The 20,373-nt window shown below is 42.3% G+C and overlaps 1 protein-coding gene and 1 pseudogene across 4 annotated transcripts; one reads left to right on the top strand and one right to left on the bottom strand.

The window, feature by feature from the left end:
* Window positions 1–221: 221 nt before the first annotated feature.
* On the bottom strand, window positions 222–12,861 carry LOC146389640 (uncharacterized). Of its 4 annotated transcripts, none has more exons than XR_014799768.1 (8): window positions 12,612–12,861; window positions 11,483–11,833; window positions 10,573–11,100; window positions 7,024–7,347; window positions 3,984–4,313; window positions 2,947–3,255; window positions 728–2,868; window positions 222–696 (listed from the first exon to the last, which is right to left on the bottom strand). XR_014799768.1 is itself a non-coding variant. In XM_084922988.1 (8 exons), the coding sequence occupies exons 1-8, from the start codon at window positions 12,640–12,642 to the stop codon at window positions 2,777–2,779; spliced, it is 1,878 nt and encodes a 625-aa protein (XP_084779114.1). In that variant the 5' UTR covers window positions 12,643–12,861; the 3' UTR covers window positions 222–2,776. The 4 variants fall into 4 exon arrangements, 3 of the variants coding, with proteins under 3 accessions (XP_084779114.1, XP_084779113.1, XP_084779115.1); XM_084922988.1 differs by having other exon boundaries at window positions 222–2,868; window positions 10,573–10,680; window positions 10,768–11,100; XM_084922987.1 differs by having other exon boundaries at window positions 222–2,868.
* A 1,754-nt stretch (window positions 12,862–14,615) lies between these two features.
* On the top strand, window positions 14,616–16,210 carry LOC146389639 (zinc finger BED domain-containing protein 4-like; annotated as a pseudogene).
* Window positions 16,211–20,373: the final 4,163 nt, after the last annotated feature.

Here is a 20,373-nt window from a genome sequence, read left to right as displayed (position 1 = left end):
ATCATTTAAAGCCCTCAGGACAGAATCAACATGATGACATAGATACCAAACTTTCTAACTTTTTAGAAATGCCCAAATTCTCTTTTCTCTTTTAATTCTCTTAGATGTTATGAAGTTTTAAAAAAAAGTCTTAAATCGAACTTTCTTGAAGCCCACATTCAGCCTCAAACACATCAGGAGCATCACAAACACCACAGAAGAAGAACAACACTGATCAGATGAAACCTTACAAAGTTTTTATTTCACAGTTTATCATTATAAAAATATAAAATGTAAAAATATCAGATTTGGCCTCATCTGTAGTTCCTGTGCAGATCCAACCAATAAGCAAAGAGAAACATTAAACAGCTCATACTGAGTGAAGCTGGTCACAGGTCAGTTTGAGACAAACAACTTTAATACTTTAACACAATGATTGGGTTTTATGACTGAAGTGAAGGCACGCTTGTGTTTTTCTTACATGTAGTAAAATTAATATATTACATGAAACATGATATCTTTAAAAAAAAATCTCAATAATAAATAAACTCAACTGCTGCCAAGAACATGCAGAAGCACCAGGGGTCCGTTCTTCGTACCTCGCTAAGTAAGTTAGCTGGATTTGATTGTTGACGATTTCGCGTGATCTTGGATCGTTCGGTTCTCCGAAGCTCATCCGGGACTTGCTGCCATAGCAACAGATCCGTAAGCGTAAACCTGCTTGGGAGCAGGCTTACTTTATGTAAACAGGATTAGATCGCGGCCACTCAGGTATGTCCGCTTCATTTATACGAAAGCAACAGCGATATTTTTCCACTGTGTTTCCATAAATAAATATTATCAATGTAACTAAAGATAATGCAGTATTTGATTCTTTTATTGATTTCATACAGATACATACGGGTCATTTCCTAAAAAAAAGGGAAATGTACTATTAATCATTCTATTTCATGTATTTGATTATTTCAGATGTAATTCATATTTTAGAGTTGTAATAGTAAATTACTTCGTGTAATCAAGATGAGAGACCACGGCTATAAAAGCGAAGGTGGATTTGGGAAGTCTGTCGCAGCCATGTCCTGTCCGTTTGTACGCGAGCAACCCATTGCGGAAGGTGCAAGATTGATAAGGAGAGTTTTCAGAATTCAGCGTATATTGCGGGATAGACAGGATCCTTTAGCTCAGCGCGACAGTGTGCTCATGGAGAGATATCGATTTTCCCGTGAGGGTATTATTTACTTAACCAACTTGTTGACGAGGGGGTGCAGGACCACCACCTGTCTTTTTTTGCTCTGCCCTTTTCTTGGTTGCTGTTATAAACAAACAGACAGATTATTTCAGGGTCTCTTTTCAAGAGACTAAAAGCAATATAAGTGATAAATATTACCATTCTGTAGAATATTCTTATATTTCACTTTTACTTGTTCCCATGTTGTAGTGGGTCCTGTTGTGGCTCTAATGTGAAAGAGGATATAATGTAATATAATATAATATGCTATAATATAATATAATATGATATAATGTAATATAATATAATAAATTTACCCTACCGCCTACTGGTGTTGGCCAGAGGGGCCGATGGCGCGATATGGCAGCCTCGCTTCTGTCAGTCTGCCCCAGGGCAGCTGTGGCTACAACCGTAGCTTGCCTCCACCAGTGTGTGAATGTGAGAGTGAATGAATAGTGGCATTGTAAAGCGCTTTGGGTGCCTTGAAAAGCGCTATATAAATCCAATCCATTATTATTATTATTATTATTATTATTATTAAATTACTTGCGAGTTTAATTTGTCAGCAGCTTTCTGCCAGCCCTCTCTCCTTGCTTTTGCAGCCTTTGCAGTGTTCCCTTGCGTTTTAATTAAACTCTGAAACTCCTGAAATCCCTCAATCAAGAGTTCTTGCTCTGCTGCCGAAAAATACTGAGCGCGCTCCTTCGACATTTTCGCCGACCAATCAAAGGGTTGCCGATCAATGTTTCTACTATCGATGCGTAGCCCCTTTTAAGCCACCCAGTGATCTCACATTACTTCATCCAGCTGTACTAATCGTCAACAACAGATGTGTTCGGAGAACCGGAATAGCGAGCTCAAAGTTGGTGCGATGATTTGATCTTGGATGTGTCATTTGATCTTGGATGTAGTAAGCGAGGTACGAAGAACGGACCCCAGGTGGCAACATAACCATAACCGTGAGGAAGTGTTGGCCAATCAAAAGCCCACAAACAATAACAGGATGCAGACTGACATCTAACAAATAGATAAAGACACACACACACACACACACACACACACACACACACACACACACACACACACACCCACCTCTGAAGGTGCGAGACAAAATCTGATTGCTTTGTCCTCATGTCCATGTAGAAAATCCTCTGAATCTGAGAATCTTCATCTCAGCAGTTGTAAAAAACAAAACAAAACAAAAAACAACAACAACAACAACAACCCTTGGTTCTCAGGGATCCATGTGGATCGCTAATCATGTGGATGAAAGTCCAAAAAATACCCATGCACATGTGGACATAGCCTGAAAACGCTCCTCTTCCTCAGAGGATCCACCTGTGCTTCCTCTCCTCTCTCCTCCACCTGTTACAGTGAGGGAACGTCCTCCATGATGGAGGAGCTGCTGGAAAGTGCTGAGAGTTTCCTCCAGAGTGAGACCTCTGTCACAGTTCAGAGGATCTACGGCAGCAGAGACCTTCATGGACACTAAAAGTCTCAAACACACAACAACAACATCACACTGACTCCACTCTGACATCACTGATCAATAATCAAAGAACACACAGATCAAACTGATTGATCAGCCATCAGAGGAGCCTGATCCATGGAGCTGCTTCTGTTCCTGATGTCCCCTGTTTGATCCTGGACCTGAACTCTCCCTGCAGAGGAGACACAAGACAGTCAGACAGGAACTAAGAAACAAACAAACAAACAAACAAACAAACAAGCAAGCAAACCTTTGACTATGAGCTGCACTTTTTTGTATCTGCTGGTTTTCCCGTAGACTTTACATCTGTATGTCCCACTGTCTCTCTCTGTGGGACGTTTCAGGGTCAGACTGAGGTCTCCAGCTGTCAGCGGGTTGTTATTCATCTCTGTTCGGTCTCTGTAAACCTGGTCCTGTTCTCCAGCCTGGTCTGAAAACACGTGGACCTTCCTGTCATGAATGTCCCACCACACCACTTTAGCATCTGCAGGCAGGTCTTTCGTGGTTTGAAAGGGCAGCTGGACAGACTCCGCCCCCTCCTCCACCTGCACCTGACAGACTGAGAGGACAACAACCACAACATGAGCTGTGAGGGAAAATTTCTCTTTGAGTTTACACTGTTTTTCTTCCCTCTCATGAGATTAATGAAGCTTGGACTTTACTGCCTGTCCATGTCTCAGTGATTTGTTCTGTTGTTCACCGCTGATGATTACGTGGATGCACAGGTCCTCTTCTGCTTATCATGCCTGTGGTGTGCCAAAAGGTTCAGTTTTGGAGACTCTTACTATTTCTGTTATATACGTTCCCGCTTCACCAGATTTCAGGCACTTTGACATTACTTGTTACACAATGCAGATGACATTCAGTTGTACATCTCTTTTTTTGAAGTTAAGTTAAAGATGTGGAATTGATGCTTAGACTATTAAAAGTAGGATTGCTGAGAATCTTCTCCAATTTAATAACGAGAAAGCAGAAACAGATTCACTTAAGAAAGATTTCCAAGTAGAGTTTCTCTGTGTTGTGCGTCCTTGTCTAGATTATTGTTGTATTTATTGTTGTACAACCTCCCTGGGATGTCTGCAGATCAGCTTCAGAGTTCACTTTAAGATTTTGCTCTGACAGTTTCTCCTTCAGCTTCATGCTGATCGATTTCCAAACTGTTGCCGATCAGTAAGCTCGATCTTTCCTAACTCACCAGGAGGATAAAGTATGGCGATACATTAGTGTTAAAAGGGTGATATGTCCATATTATGTACAGCACATGTGAAAAATAAAGTATAATCTGACCTCTAACTTTAAGCTCCACCTGTTTCTTCATCAGGGTGTTTCCCTGTCCGTTGTAGACGGTGCAGGTGTAGGTCTTTCCATCCCAGTCAGTGGGGTATGTCAGGGTCAGACTGAGGTCTCCAGTTGTCAGCGGGTTGTTTTTCATCTCTGTTCGATCTTTGTAAAACACAAACTGTTCTTCAAGGTTGCCAGGTCTGTTCTGCCATATGTGAACCTTCCTGTGTGAACTGTCCGTCCACTCCACTTTAGCGTCTTCAGGCAGATTAACTGCGGCTTTGCAGGGCAGCTGGACCGACTCTACACCTGAATCCACCACCTCCACCTGGGGGACTGAAAAGACAAAGCACTGAGCACAATAAGCATTGCACTGAATAAGTTAAATATTTGTAGTTAAAACATGTTTGACTGATCCCTTGACTGACCACTTCCTCCTTTCATTTAACCTCACTCTCTGCTGCTCTTCTACCAAGCCAACCCGTCTCATCTCGTTCCGCAACATCAAGAACATTGATATGGACATTCTCACTACCAGTTTGGACAATGTTCAGATTCCGGACTTCTATTCTACTCCTGATGATTTGTTGTTATATTATAATAATTGTCTACGCACTGTCCTTGATTCTCTGGCTCCTGTAAAAACCCACTCTGTTTCCTTCGCTCGCTCTGCTCCCTGGTTTACCTCTGACCTCCGAGCTCTGAAGGCCAAAGCTCGGCAGCTAGAGCGTAAATATAAGAAATCTGGTTTAACTGTTGATTCAGAAATCTATAAATACCACGTACTTCAGTATAAAGACTCCATCAACAAGGCCAAACAAAGCTTCTACTCTGGTATTATCAGTTCTTATGAGGGTAATGCAAGGACTCTGTTTTCAGTTCTCAACAAACTAATTCAACCCCCCAACGCTTTACCACCGCACTTCTATTCCTCTGAAACCTGCAACTCCTTGATGCTGTTCTGGACTACGAAAATCAATAACATCCACCAGCAACTCAGATCAAATGTTGTGTCTACGCCCTCTCCAGAACCTTTTCTCCTTTTTGAGCCGTTTTCCACTTTTCATCTTCCTGATTTATCTGATATTTCTGAGTTAATATGTAAATCAAAGCCTGCCACATGTCATCTTGACCCCATGCCCACGGGGCTTGTGAAATCCTGCCTCTCTTCTTTACTCCCACTCATCTCTGCTATCATTCACTCTTCTCTCACCACCGGTATCGTTCCCTCCTTATTGAAGACTGCTCTAGTCACTCCTATACTGAAAAAACCTTCTTTAGATCCTAACAACTTTAACAACCTCCGTCCGATTTCCAATCTACCCTTCATTTCTAAGATACTCGAAAAAGTGGTTGCAGCTCAACTTCATTTACACCTGGTTAATAATAACATCTACGAGAGATTTCAATCTGGTTTTCGCTCATGTCACAGTACCGAAACTGCTCTACTTAAAGTCACTAACGATCTTCTAATCGGAGCTGACTCTGGTCTTCTCACCATTTGCGTCCTTTTAGATCTGAGCTCAGCCTTTGACACCATCTCTCACTCTGTACTTCTAAGCAGACTTTCCTCTCTCGGCATCTCTGACATACCCCTCGCCTGGTTTCAATCATATCTCCTCGACCGTTCCCAGTTTATTCAACTAAGATCATTCCGCTCTCGTCTATTCCCCGTCACCTCTGGTGTACCCCAAGGCTCAGTTTTAGGCCCTCTTCTCTTTATAATATACATCCTCCCTCTAGGTACCATCTTCCGCAAATTTGATCTTCAGTTTCACTGTTTTGCTGATGACACCCAGTTATATCTCTCTTGCAAACCTGATTCCTCCCTCCCACCTTCTTCCCTTACAGAATGTCTATCCGAGTTAAAATCCTGGTTTACCTCTAATTTTCTAAAGCTCAATGAGGATAAAACTGAGATCCTCCTTATTGGCACCAAATCCAACCTTTTGAAGGCAAACCATTTCTCACTCACCATCGATAACTCCACAGTTTTCCCTTCTCCTCAGGTTAAGAGCCTTGGTGTCATCCTAGACAGTTCACTTTCCTATAAATCTCACATCAATAATCTCACCCGTTCTGCCTACTTCCATCTACGTAACATTAACAGATTGCTTCCTTCTCTTTCCACCCAGTCTACGTCCATTCTTGTACATAGTCTTGTTACGTCCCGTATTGACTACTGCAATTCTCTTTTGCATGGTCTCCCCCAAAAATCCCTCCATAAGCTTCAACTGGTTCAGAACTCTGCTGCTCGCATTATCACCAGAACCCCCTCCTACCAGCACATCACCCCTGTTCTTCAGGAACTTCACTGGCTCCCTGTGAAATTCCGGATAATTTTCAAACTTCTTCTGCTCACCTTCAAGGCCATTCATAACCTCGCTCCTTCTTACCTTTCTGACCTGTTAACCACCACCTGTTCTGCCCGTTCACTTCGTTCTTCTTCTTCTATCCAGCTTACTGTACCTTCCTTCCGCCTCACCACCATGGGAAGCAGAGCTTTCAGCTGCTCTGCTCCCAGGCTGTGGAACTCTCTGTCCCCAGAAATAAGAAATATTGGTTCTCTCCCCCAGTTTAAATCCCAACTCAAAACTCATCTGTTCAAATCTGCATATTCACTGTGAATCCACTGTTTGTTCATTTTATCTTGTGCTTTTATTTTATTGTTCTTATTCTGCCATTGTTTTACTAAGTGTTTTATCCTATTGTAAAGTGTCCTTGGGTGACTTGAAAGGCGCTCATAAATAAAATTTATTATTATTATTATTATTATTATTATTACTAACCTGGATTCACACATAAATAAAACAATGTTAGTATCTTGGCCCATACAGACTGGAGAAGATCAAACCACCAACCTTCAGCTTTAAGCTAGCATATCTCATGCAACTTGCTGCTGATCAATAAGTTCTACTTTTTTCACTTCACTGAGAACCTTTATTGGTTTGGGGGGTAAAGTATGGAGTTAAATTAGTGTGTAAAAGGCCACAAATGTGCATTATATGAAATACACATGGAATCTAAGTATACACAGATAACAGACCTTTGACAATGAGCTCCACTTTCTTCTTCATGCTGCTTCGATTTCCTTCCCAGCTGCAGACTGTGCAGGTGTAGGTGTTTGTGTCTTTATCTGTGGGGTATTTCAGGGTCAGACTGAGGTCTCCAGGTTTTAGCAGCTTCCTCTTCATCTCTGTTCGGTCTCTGTAAACCTGGTCCTGTTCTTCAACCTGGTCAGACACGTAGACCTTCCTGTTGGAAATGGAATTGTCTGTCCACTCCACTTTAGCGTCTTTAGGCACGTGAACTCTGATCTTGCAGGGCAGCTTGACAGACTCCACCCCTGAATCCACCACCACCTTGTAACCTGAGGGGAAAACAAAGCACAACATTAACTGTATAGACATTAGCAGCAGCTGTGATGGTCACATGACCTCCCTGTCCCTTCCTTGTCTTCTAGTCTCAGTCAGATTGTGTCTCAGTTTGTTCCTGGTGTGTTCCTTACTCGTTCTTTGGTAACTAGTCTGCAGCGTCCTGTAAAGTGCAGCAGACATGTTGGATGAAGAGCAGAAGAACAGACAGACTGAGCCTCAGCCTGGGGCTGATGAATACTGTGCCTAGAAGACTACTCAGGATTTCTGGGTTTTCATCAGAGGAAGAAAGGAAGACCGTAAACATACACGGCAGATCTAGTGGCATTTTGATCATTTTTATTTCATTAATGACAGTTGCTGGGCACAGACAGAGACACACACACAGAGCTGCACCTCTCCCGCTGCCAGCTCAACATAACAACAGCATTGTTAACCAAAACTCTGAACTTTTAAGCCGGCGAGTTGTGATTGCAGATGCCGCACAGGTGCGTCCATCGCACCCGGAGCAGCATCTCAAACCATGCCCCGCCACACACCCGCCCGGGGGGCGGCCGCCCACACATCCAGTGGCGCCGGTGATGAGGTGGGTCCGGGGTCACCCACGTCTCCAATGGCAACCCCGGAGCTGGACGGGGGCCACCCATGCGGCAAGCAGCGGCGCAGCAGGCATGGCCCGGGGATCACGAGCTTGTCCACAGACGTCCAACACGCCAGACTACACCACGCGCCAGCTTCTGGTGGAGGTGAGGCCGGTCTGCTCGGTCTGCTCAGCCCGCTACGCTACAACGCTACATCTATCACTACAGCCGTCTTCTTCAGTTTTACGACCCGGCTCAAACGCCGCAACATAAAAAAAAAGATGAATACCAGAGTGTTAGTGAGAAGAGGTTTTATCTTAAAACAGAATACCAGGTTGGCTAAAATGGCTGGTGCCACCAAGGCAAAGACAAACGAGCTTCCAGGAAGCTTGCCTCAGGTATGCTTTTATCCACACCTGACTAGGTGTGGCCAATTAGCACCAGCTGAAAACATTGAGGAGATTAGGGGCTGCAGAGGAATTGATGTCTTGTTCACTCTTGGCATGCAGCTTGATGTAATCCATGTACAGGAGGGTGACTGACAACTGCTCCATTCTGTAGTCTGTATCCATAGCCAGTTTTGTCAATGATCTCATTGAGGGGGTTCAGGCCTATGCAGAACAGCAGTAGGGACAGAGCATCTCCTTGGTAGATCCCGCGCTTGATGGTGACTTGTGCTATGGGCTTGAAGTTGGCCTCTAGTATTGTACACCACATCCATTGAGTTCCTGATGAAGGCTCCGAGGGTCCTGTTGATCTTGTACAATTCTAGGCATTCCAGGATCCAGGTGTGGGGTATTGAGTCAGGCCTTCTTGTAACCAATCCAGGCAGTGCACAGGTCTTGCAGTCTCGGCTGACTGCTCGGTCTACCAGTAGCTGGTCTTTTGCGCCTCTGGTATTCTTGCCCATCCCTTTCTGTGTCCCATCCATGTATTGACCCATGTGCCTGTTCATCTTAGCCACTATGATGCCTGACAGGAGCTCCCATGCGGTACTGAGGCAGGTTATTGGCCGCTAGTTGGATGTGACCAGTCGCTTCTGGGGGTCTTTGAGTATCAGGACTGTCCAGCCTTTGGTTAACCATTCTCGGTGTCTCTCATTGACTAGAAGTTGGTTCATTTGTGCTGCCAGACGCTCATGGAGTGCAGTCAGCTTCTTCAGCCAGTAGGCTTGAACCATGTCGGGGCCTGGTGCTGTCCAACTCTCCATACTGGGGAACCTTTCTTGGATGTCTGCCACTGTGATGGTTATTGGACCCTGTTCAGGGAGGTTGCTGTGGTCTGCTCTCAGATCTACTAGCCACAGGGCATTACCATTATGGATTGCATCGTTCTCCCATATGCACTTCCAGTGTTGCTCCTTGGTGGTGCTGTTCCCATATTGTTCCCCTGCCACTGAGAGTACACCATGGCTGGTTCCGTGGAGAACAGCTGGTTTATTCTCCTTCCTTGGATCTCTCTTGTGTACCTCTTCAAGCAGCTGGCCAAGTCTGAGTCTTTGCTTGGCAATTTCAGGTATTAGGTATGGACAGCTTGCTGTACTTCTTAGGCTTCTTTGTCACACCTTTCTGCAGCTCTGATAGTTGGCTAGCCTCCTTCCCTGCTACCTTGTGAGTAATTTCTTATCTAATGGTTAAAATTTTATTTGTGAAGAAGTTCATAAAGACATTACTAGTTAACGTTAAAGGAATAGTTGGCTTAACAGTGCTTTGACTTTTTGTCTGCCTGACTATAGTGCTGAAGAGAAACCTAGGGTTGTTATTTTTTTTTCAGTCAATGATGAATACTAAGATGTTTAATCTTAGTATTTACAGAGGTTGCAGAGTGGGGAAAAGCAGATAGACACATGAACAGGTTGGTGGTGTACCTGGGGCTTCTGTTTAAGACTTTCCTTCCTCCTCACCATCACCCAATCATCCTGTTTCCCTGGCTCCTCAGGACAGTCTGCTGGGAGCAGTTAGCAGGGCCTACACTACCTTCATCTACACGCGCTACAGGGGCCAGGCTAGCAACGGGTTTTCAAGGGTGTGAAACTGAGTCTCCAATTCAGCCTTCAGAGTTGCAAATAGGCTACATTTATTACAAGTATCATTATCGCTAAAGGCAATAAGGCAGAGGATTAACTAAACATCTGAGCAGGAAATTGCAGGGGGGTGAAGAGGTGAAGAGGCCATGCTGCTAATGAGTCGGCTACGAGCTGAGCTAAGCTAGAAACAAAGACACAGCGAGTGAATACTGTGAATAATTCGTGAGTGAATCAACTGAGAGTGTTTTGGATTAAGAACGTGAAGATTACACTATGAAATAAGAAGTTATCTATACGTTTTTATTAAATTGTTACACGGGTGGCTCTATCTGTACACATGCAGCCTCTGTGTCAGATCAATGCAGTGAAGCACACACACTGTTTAGTAAAGTCATGTTGTGGAGCTGTTTCACTGATCAATGACTGAGTCTGAAGGAGGTTTTCTGACTTCTGGAACAAACCTGGAAGTTTCTCTTCAGCTCTCTGTATCAGCTGTTTGTAACTCTCAACTCTTTCAGCTTCTGGAACAAGTTTGTGTGAGCCACAGTCAAGGAGCCACCAGAGGACACCTGCTAACCATCGGCATTATGGGTAGTGTAGTAGGAGACACTCACCTGACATGAAGTACTGCCGAAAATGAAAGAAAAGACCTCCAGAAACCCCAAGAACAACCAGGAGAATGAGGAGACCTACTAAAACTTTGGCCCAGGATGGAAATGGTTCTGTGGAGAAGCATAAAAAAAGGAAGATTTCTGACCCCTGACCTATATCTAGAAAACTGACCTCTGACCTCAACTTACAGCACTGACCTTCTACCTGCAGCACTACTTTCTCTCTCAGGATGTCTTTGTCCCTGTAGATGGTGCAGATGTATCTCCCACTGTCTCTCTCTGTGGGGTGTTTCAGGGTCAGACTGAGGTCTCCAGTTCTCAGCAGGTCTTCATTCATCTTCGTTCGGTCTCTGTAAACTTCATCCTGAGTCATAAGGTCATCATTTCTGTTAGAATACTCATGGACTGTGATGAGTCCGAGGTCAGAGCGAATCCACTCCACTGTGGTGCCCTCGGGCAGGTCAGGTTTTGTTTTGCAGGGCAGGATGACAGATTGTGACCCTTCCCTCACCTTCACCTCCACCTGCTGGTCTGAGAGGACAAGAAACCACAACATAAACTGTAGAAGCCTGTAGAAATTCCTCTGAATGTTTTATGTTGCGTGATGCATAAAATGTAATTTATTTATATATGTAAAGAAATTTGTGTGGTGAACACACTTCCCTTTGCACACAAGCTGAAGGACCTACATGAGTCTAATGTCACATTTTCCAGAGGCTGCAGCAGTTCTCTGCAGTCATCTTCTGCTTTGTTGTTTGTGTTTCCTCTGAGGTTACATCTGTGCTAAATGATGCTGCTGGTTTCATCAGTATTTTTTAGAACACTTTAGGAATTAATTTGCGTCAGTTTGACCTCTGACCTTTGACTACAGTACTGACATGTAGTTTTAGAAGGTTTTTGGTTTGTTGCTGACCTTTGACCTTCAGCTGGATGTCTCTGAGTTTCCTTTCTTTTCCTCCAGCACTGATGGAGCAGGTGTAGTTGCTGTTGTCAGTCTTTGTGGGTTTCCTCAGAGTGAGGCTGAAGTCTTTTATTATGAAAGCGTATCGATTCATTGATGTGCGCCTGCTGTAACGCTGGTTTTGTCCTCTAAGATCGTCTCCTCCTTTTTCTCCTTGTAGGTGGACAAATTTGGGATCGAGGTCACTGCAAGTCCACATCACTGTGGTGTTGTCAGGTATAAAACTTGAGTACAGACAGGGCAGCTGGACAGACCTTTCCCCCTCATTCACCTCCACCACCACAGCCAGAGCATGCTGGGAAACTGGAAGGACAAACAAAGAGAAATATAAATCAAATACATGTTGTGGGTTTGACCCAGTGTTGAAATGATGAATGAAAAGTGACATTATAGGCAGAACCTAGATGTACAAACACACAACTGACCAAAAGAATACATAAAATTTAGAACTGAATGGCCCTTTATTGTCATCGTACATGTACAACATAACTTAATTAGTTAATTTCAAATTTTTGAATTAATTCGAACTTAATTAGAATTTAATGTAATCTGTGAGTATCAGGCCATCGGTGCACATACATTTAAGCTTTTTAATATATTGCGTATACGCAATCAGCATTTCTTCAGGATTGGATGTCCGCATTTGCAAAATAGTTTTAGACCGCAGAAAACCCACACATCAAAGCAGGGAGGAGAAGACGTGTTTGCACAGACACGACTGCTTTCTGATGACCGACAGCAACACACTGAACCTCATGTTGTTTTCTCCAAACTTTGTTAATTTCAGATGTAACTTAACGCTTATCAGCCCTGCACTCATGTCTCATATCAGCCTCGCCCACGCAGACAGAGCTACTGTAGCTAATGTGGTTAGTTAGTCTGTTTCATGCTAGAAACTTTCACCTGAAAGCCCGCAGTCTGTTGGTCCTGACCCTCTCAGACATCATTCACACTCTCACAGGTAAAGTCAAACGTCATGAGGTTGCTGTTTTCCGGGAATGAGTGAACTTCTGGCGCTGTGATACCCCAACCTGCCTGGGCGCAGGTTAAACAGGTAAACGGAGCTCAGAGAGTTTCTTACCGCTCAGGAGGAGAAACAGCAACATCTTCATCCTCCTTTATAAACCACAGCAGCCACAAAGTCCGGTAACCCTGGAAGAAGCAGAGCTCCCACACACCCCTCACTGTTGTTCCTGTAACTTTGTGTTTCGTATGTGAGGGAAACGCCCCGCCTTCCTCCAGTTGTAACTACTGACAGTTGCTGCGTTCAAACACCTCGGATTTCAGAGTTACTACGTTCCAGGAAAAACGCGACAAACAGGATTTGTTTTGCTTCTCAGCACGTATAACCATCCAAACACCATAGCATAAGAACACGCTTATACTCTTGGTTTGTTTGTGCTTCAAAACAGCACTGCAGCGGACTGAGCCTGCGCACTGCTGTGTGTGGTTTATACAGCAGTTTCAGATGCAAATTCTTACTGAGGACTCGGAAAGACTTTCGACCCCAGATAGGCCAATTATGGATCTTCTTATGGACATTATGTCAGCAGCTATTCTCCATCGTGAACTATGTTAAAGACTAGTGATGTGAAGTTCTGTATCGAAGCTTCAAAGCTTGTGCCGAGTAATGAGGCTTGCTTCATTTATGGGAGGAGCTGAAAATGACGACGTCCGAAGCCTCGCCGCCCGGCTGTCCCACGTGACTGGTTCAGGAAGTGGTTCGAACTTTGCCGCGAGCTATGACAGCGATATAAACCCCTCAGACTTCATTCAAAAATGTGGGTGTTTGATGGAGAGTTGCGGTTAGTGAGAGTTTGGAGACAGTTTGGAGGTTTATGAGCGTGAGGAGAGAAAGTCAGGAGAGAATGGAGCCAGCTAAGAAGAGGAGGATGTCCTCCCCTGTGTGGGAACATTTTGATCTTATTCCTCCCAACAAGGTATGTAAATTTCTACAGAAGATGTATTTTCATAATACTGATACAATTTATGTTAAGCTGTCTTTACTTTTGTACAAGGTGAAGTGTTTGCTATGTGCCAGGGAGCTGGGATATAACAACAACACCTCATCCATGCTTAGGCACTACAGAGCTTTGCATGAGAATAAGGGAACACCGATTGTGGAGCAAGACCAGGTGAGCCATCAAATGCCATGATAATACAGCATGCTGTAATGTTACTAAATGATATAACAATATTATACAACTGTAATAAATTATGTGTGTGATATTTATATTTGTGCTTTGTTCTCCTGAGGAAAGACAATAAAAACAATCTCAAATAGATGAAGACCTGGTTAGCATGGTGATTGAGGACTCCCAGCCATTTAGCATTGTGGAGGACAAAGGATTTAAAAGATTTGTTAAATCATTAAATCATAGCTATGTTCTCCCCACTAAAAAGGTCATCAAAGCAGTGAAAATGTAGTTTTTACAGAATAAAATGTGAACAGGCAGGACTCGGTGTGTAGCTACACTACACACTGCTTCACAGCCACGTCGTACTTTTAAAGAAAATGTTTTTTCTTTCCTTTAGGCCCTGAAAGTCATGGTGGAGGCCAGGTACCAGGAGATGAAGGAGAAAGCTAAGGCCAGCATTGAGAAGGCAGCAGCTGTGAGTCTGACATCAGATATGTGGACCTCCATCAACACAGAGGCCTATCTTGCAGTCACCTGCCATTTTGTTGATGAGTCCAGCACATTAAACACCGTTGTTTTAGGAGTGCAATATTTTCCCAATGCACACACTGCAGAAAATATTGCACAAGTGAAAGGCTCACTCATGACAGAATGGGCAATTACTGACAAAGTCACATGCCTAGTAACAGATGGGGCTGCCAATATGGGGTCTTGTGCAAGGCAGCTACGACTCAAACATGCCATATGCATAGCTCACACCCTGAACTTAGTGGTGAAGAAGGCCCTTGACCAGACCCCTGAGCTCTCTGACATCCGAGCCAAGTCCAGGAAGGTCGTGGGATATTTCAGGAGCAGTACCACTGCAAAGGGAAGTTCTTAAGTGGCTTAATTACAGTTTCTTTAATGCTACTTAAGTGTATAGTTCTGCTCCCTTGACAATCTAATGTATGCTTTTTTTAATTGTATTTTGTAAGGAGAGGCTTTCAGTGGTGCAGGAACAACTAAGGAAGCCTCAACTCAAACTAATACAGGAGGTGGAAACCTGCTGGAACAGCACTTATAATATGCTGCAAAGACTGTTCAAGCAAAGGGAGCCAGTGGGTGCTGCTTTGACAAGTCTCACAACAGACATCCCACCTGTTTCATCTGAGGAATCTGTCTGGTTGTCCTAGCACCATTTAACGATGCAACCACTGAGCTCTCTCAGGAAAAAAGGGTGTCTGGGTCAAAGGTCATACCTTTGCTCACTATGCTGGATCATTGCCTCAATGAACAAATAGAAAAATCACCATCCATTGGGTCTTCTCTGGCTCAGAAGCTGAGGATGCTATTGAGAGAGAAGCTGGATAAAATACAAACCATGAGCATTATGTTCCTTGCGACACTGCTGGACCAAAGGTTCAGCAAACTCGGGTTTCTCAGCACTGCAAGAGCTAGCGAAGCAGAAAAAAGACTGAAAGCAGAATGTGCTTCCGTAATGAGGGCCTCCACCACCTCCTCTTCCTCCGCACCACCACCACAGCCATCAATGTCACAAACTGTTGAGGCTGTTTCCCACGGTACTATTGTTATTGCATTTGAGTTGCATTTATATAAACTGTGTTACGAAATCAGTTTCACCCCGGTTCTTTTTATTCCTCGAAGCATCCAGACATGGCACCGGACTCAGTAGTCATTTCACAAAACCTTTATTCATCTTCATTCATCTTCATTTTAGCATGCATCTTCTAGAAGGGGAGACATGCAAGGCTGGTGTCCCTCTGCAGATCTTCCACACTGTGTTTGTTACAGTCAGCTTTATAGAAGCGACCCCATCATAAAACTCCCATGGTGTGTTGAACACTGTGTTTGTGTGTGTATGTGCGAGCACGTGAGTGCCTGTATGTGCGCGTACCCGTGTGTATGTGTGAGTGCACGCAAGTGAATGTGTGCGCGTACCTGTGTGTATGTGTGAGTGTAACAGTTTAAGCACTGTGTGTCTGCATACGTGACTTCCTGACGGTCATAAAAGTAATCTCACCCAAGCTACACCAAATTCCTCTAGAAAACAGAGTTAATATATTACAAACACTGAGACCCCCACTCTGCATCCACTGGGCCATTGGCCTCTTGTTGTCTCACATTTACAGATCAGGTGGAGAGTCTCCTGCAAACCTACTTCTAAGTTATAACAATTATGAGTTTTTATTAAAGGTACAAGCGTCAGCATCAGCAACCCCCAACTGTAGCTTCCTGTCTCCTTTTATGACAGCAGACCCCCAGTGTCCATAAATTCCTTTCCCTCTAAACAATTACACACACTACAGCTAAGCCAAACTGAAACAAAAACAAATCCTTCCCTATTCCTCTGATCTAAGCAAATTTAAAACATTATATTGTAATAATTATTTTCTTGTACTCACAACTGATTGTTGGGTTTTCCTCTGTATCCATTATTGTACGATCTACTGTACAATATAAAGTGCCTTGAGGTGACTGTTGTTGTGATTTGGCGCTATATAAATAACATTGAATTGAAAATTGAATTGTTAGTATCACATAAAACTCTCCTTATTGTTTAGGTAACAACCTGTGGCGTCACCTGGATGAAAGTGTCAGGCAGACACAGACACAAAATGTGACAGCAGACGTGAATATTGAGGTCCAACGGTACATGATGGAGCCAAATATTGGAAGGCTGGAGGACCCCCTTAAATACTGGGAGAGACAAAAATATGTCTATCCTCACTTATATAAGTTAGCACTGACATACCTGTGTACCCCTGCCTCATCTGTGCCCTGTAAGAAAATGTTTTCAAAAGCAGGGGAAATATTGTCCAAAAAAAGAAATCGCCTACGACCTGCCACAGTGGAGAAACTGTTGTTTTTAAATAAAACCAATGATGTGTCCCCTAAACAGGAATCACTGTCCATACCCCAACTTCACCTCACAGTAAATGATCATTTCCATTTTAAGCATTTCCAAATAATCATTTTCCATACTGCCAGTATAAATATACACAGTATACTGCCATCACTACAATATACATGTTTTACACACTCCTTTTGTTGTTGACATTTACAGGCTGTGTGCAAAATGCCACACTCACACACTATTTTTATGTCCAGTAGATGTCCTACTAGAGCAGATGAAGCTTCAAGACGCTTTGCGCTGGATGAAAAGCTTCATGAAGTGAAGTGCTTCATGAAGCTTCATCTGCCCATCACTATTAAAAACAAATACCGCTCACGCCTCACAGATGACAGCTCACAGTCCTGCGTAAAGATGAAAGTGACTTCGTACAGCCCCGATTTGCTGTGCGTAGAGGTTCAGGAGCAGAAGTTCCATTGTAACCATACCACGGCAGACCCGCTGCTTTTCAGCATCCTTTTATTGACCACTTTTCACACACGGTTGCTTTGCGCATACAGCCGGCTGTAGCTTTGCAGCTCACAGCCCGAGCTCACGGGCGTGATTGCGGATGCCGCTCAGGTGCGTCCTCCTCCCCTGCAGCGGTGCTGCAGACGACACCCCGCCACACACATCAGCCAGGTAAAATACATATTTAGGCAGAATTTTGCAAATATCTATTTTTAATTTTTTAGCAGCATAGTGCTTTTTTTCCAATTATTTTTTAAAAGTCAGATGAAGGCTCCAAAAGCCCAAAGGCGATATAAGGGTGGCGGCTCACAACAGTTTTTCTTTGCTACATGGATCATTTTAGTTCAGGTTGGCGTCTTTCCTTTTGTTATATTTCTTTAAGAGTTCAAAATGTGTTAATTACATAAATAAAATGTAACTTACTCTGTAGCACTTCATGGATTTCATAAGCAACACACCTTAGTTGTTCACACAAAGCATAAAGGTAAAAAACAATATATACAGTGTTCTTCATTTTAGATGTCAAAAAGCATTTGCGGCTCCCAGTGATTTCTTTTGCGTGGAAACCAGGTCCAGATGTCGCTTTGGGTGTTAAGGGTTGCTAACCCCTATACTAGTGTGTTCCATGTTCACTGTGTCTTTATGACATCTAGTGGACATTTGAAGATGCTACTGTGCAGGGACAAAACCACTCAGTTAACGTGCTCTAAAAATAAAATACTGCAAAACGAAATAGAAAGCATAAATTAATTAAAGAGGAAGTCACGTTACTGCGCAGACAGATGTGGAAAGTGGAAAGAAAAGAGTTGGAATAAAAAGAAACAGAACACAGACTGACCTGTAGTTACATTCAATACTGACTCTGATGGCTTTCTCACGAGAAAGCCCAGCATGAGAGTCCAGAGTGTGAACATAAATGCATCTCACTGCTGTCATCATGAGGTGCTATAAAGAGTCTGAAGCTCTCACATGTCAGGCTGAATACTAACATCTATCACCTTCATGCCTGATAATAAAAGGGCTCACATAAAGTTTAAGTTTGATAACAAAGTATCAGCCACAGGGGTTTTGTCACTACCTTTGTGAGCAGCCACTTTATTAGGTACAGCTGTTCAGTTGTAGATGGTTTAAGGCGCCGTTTGTTACTGTATGACACAGTAACACTGGCTGTGATGGAGGCTTCTCCAGACACTTTTGTCACTTGCTGTAATGAGTTTCTGTTTTTGTTTTGCTTGTTGCACCCATACACATTCAGTTCAGTTCAGTTCAGTTCTTTTTTATTTCAAACATATACATTCACCAACGTTTCATAAAATCATTCCATGCAGTTGTTTGAAAAGGAGTAGGCAGAAGTATATACTTATTTAGCCCTACCCCCTCAGGTTTACATCCTCATCATCTAAATTTGAACAACAAAAACGTATACAATGCCTTCAACTTAGAACATAACATCTCAAAAAAATATTTTCACATGTTCAACTAAAACTATATTTAGATTTGCTAATTTGCAGAAGAAAATAAACATCAGTTTGACTGCTGTCTTGGGTTAATTGCATTTTCTTCATTCTTATACTTATTTAATATTTCTTTTTTGAGTTTTATTTTAAACTGGTTTATATCACTACTGACCTTTATTTCTTCTTTTAACTCATTCCAGAATTTAACTCCCGCTATTGAAATAGACATCCTTTTCAATGTTGTTCTTACTCTTTGTAATTTTAAATTCCACTTCCCTCTAAAATTATACCTCCCTTCTCTTTCTAAGAACCATTTACTTATTTTGATTGGGAGCATCCCTTTCCTTACCTTATATATTATTTGCACTGTTTTAAACTTCACCAGATCCTGGAATTTTATAGCTTGCGTCCTAATAAAGAGTGCATTTGTGTGAGCCCTATACCCCTCCTGATTTATAGTCTAATGGCCCTTTTCTGCATTATGATTATAGTCTGAATATTACTTTTATATGTATTTCCCCAAACCTCTACACAATAACTCATGTATGGTAATAGCAAAGCACAATATAACATATACAATGTTTTCCTATCCAGAAATTGTTTTACTTTCCCCAAGACAGCAATGCCCCGTGCTAACTTTCCCCTCACATAAGTGATGTGTGATTTCCAACAGGCCTTTTGATCAATGATCACACCAAGAAATTTTATGGCATTAACCCTTTCTATATTATCGACACAAATTTCAATGTTAATGTTTTTCTTATAGTTTCCGAATAACATAAATTTTGTTTGATTTAAATTTAAGGACAATTTGTTTATATCAAACCACTTCTTTAATATCTTCAACTCCTGTGTGATCACCTCCAAAACCTGTTGAAATTCCGCACCTGAACAAAGTATATTGGTATCATCTGCAAAAATTACAAACTTTAGTATCTTCGATACTTTACAAATATCATTTATATACATAATAAACATTTTCGGACCTAATACTGATCCTTGAGGTACTCCACATTCAATATCCATCAATTTAGATTTAAACTCATTTATTTGTACATATTGCTGTCGATTCATCACATAGCTGTTTATCCAATCCAGTACCACACCCCTGAACCCATATTTTTCCAGTTTGATTTTTAGAATTTCGTGGTCAACAGTATCAAATGCTTTTTTTAGATCTAGAAAGACTCCAAGTGCATACTTCTTGTTATCCATACATTCTGTTATTTCTTCCATTAAATCCATCAATGCCAAAACTGTTGATCTATTATTTCTAAACCCATACTGGCAATTTGCCAACAATTCATGTTTATCCACAAAGCTATCAAATCTTTTTAGAAATAGTTTTTCCAGTATCTTAGAAAACTGGGAGAGTACCGAGACTGGTCTATAATTTGTAAAACAATGCTTTTCACCTGATTTATAAATAGGAATAATTTTTGCAACTTTCATTTTTTGTGGAAAAACCCCTTCCTGGAAAGACAAATTAAAAATATATTGTAGTGGTTTTACAATACCATCAATTACTCTCTTTACTGTTACCATATCAATATCATGACGGTCAGTACTCATTTTGTTCTTAAGTCCACTGACAATATCATATATCTCCTTCTCTTCCACTGCTCTTAAAAACATTGAACTTGCATTCCTTTCAGTGTTTCCTCCAGTCTCCCTTTCTATCATATCAACCTTTATTTCCGCAGCCAGTTTTGGCCCTATATTTACAAAAAATTCATTGAATCCATTTACTACTTTGTTCATTTACATGAACCTAAACAGTAACTCTGAAACGCATCGTATTCATTTCTGAGAACCAAACTGAAAATTAAAATAAACACCAGCAGATGGCAGCGAGCATTAAAAGCATGTACAGAGATTGAAGTTCTT

This window comes from Perissodus microlepis, chromosome 3, assembly GCF_051167445.1.
Source record: "Perissodus microlepis isolate ML-2025 ecotype Zambia chromosome 3, ASM5116744v1, whole genome shotgun sequence".
In the NCBI taxonomy this organism is placed as follows: Eukaryota; Metazoa; Chordata; class Actinopteri; order Cichliformes; family Cichlidae; genus Perissodus; species Perissodus microlepis.
The sequence above is the reverse complement of the archived record's forward strand: the minus strand, read 5'-3'. Positions and strand labels throughout refer to the sequence as shown.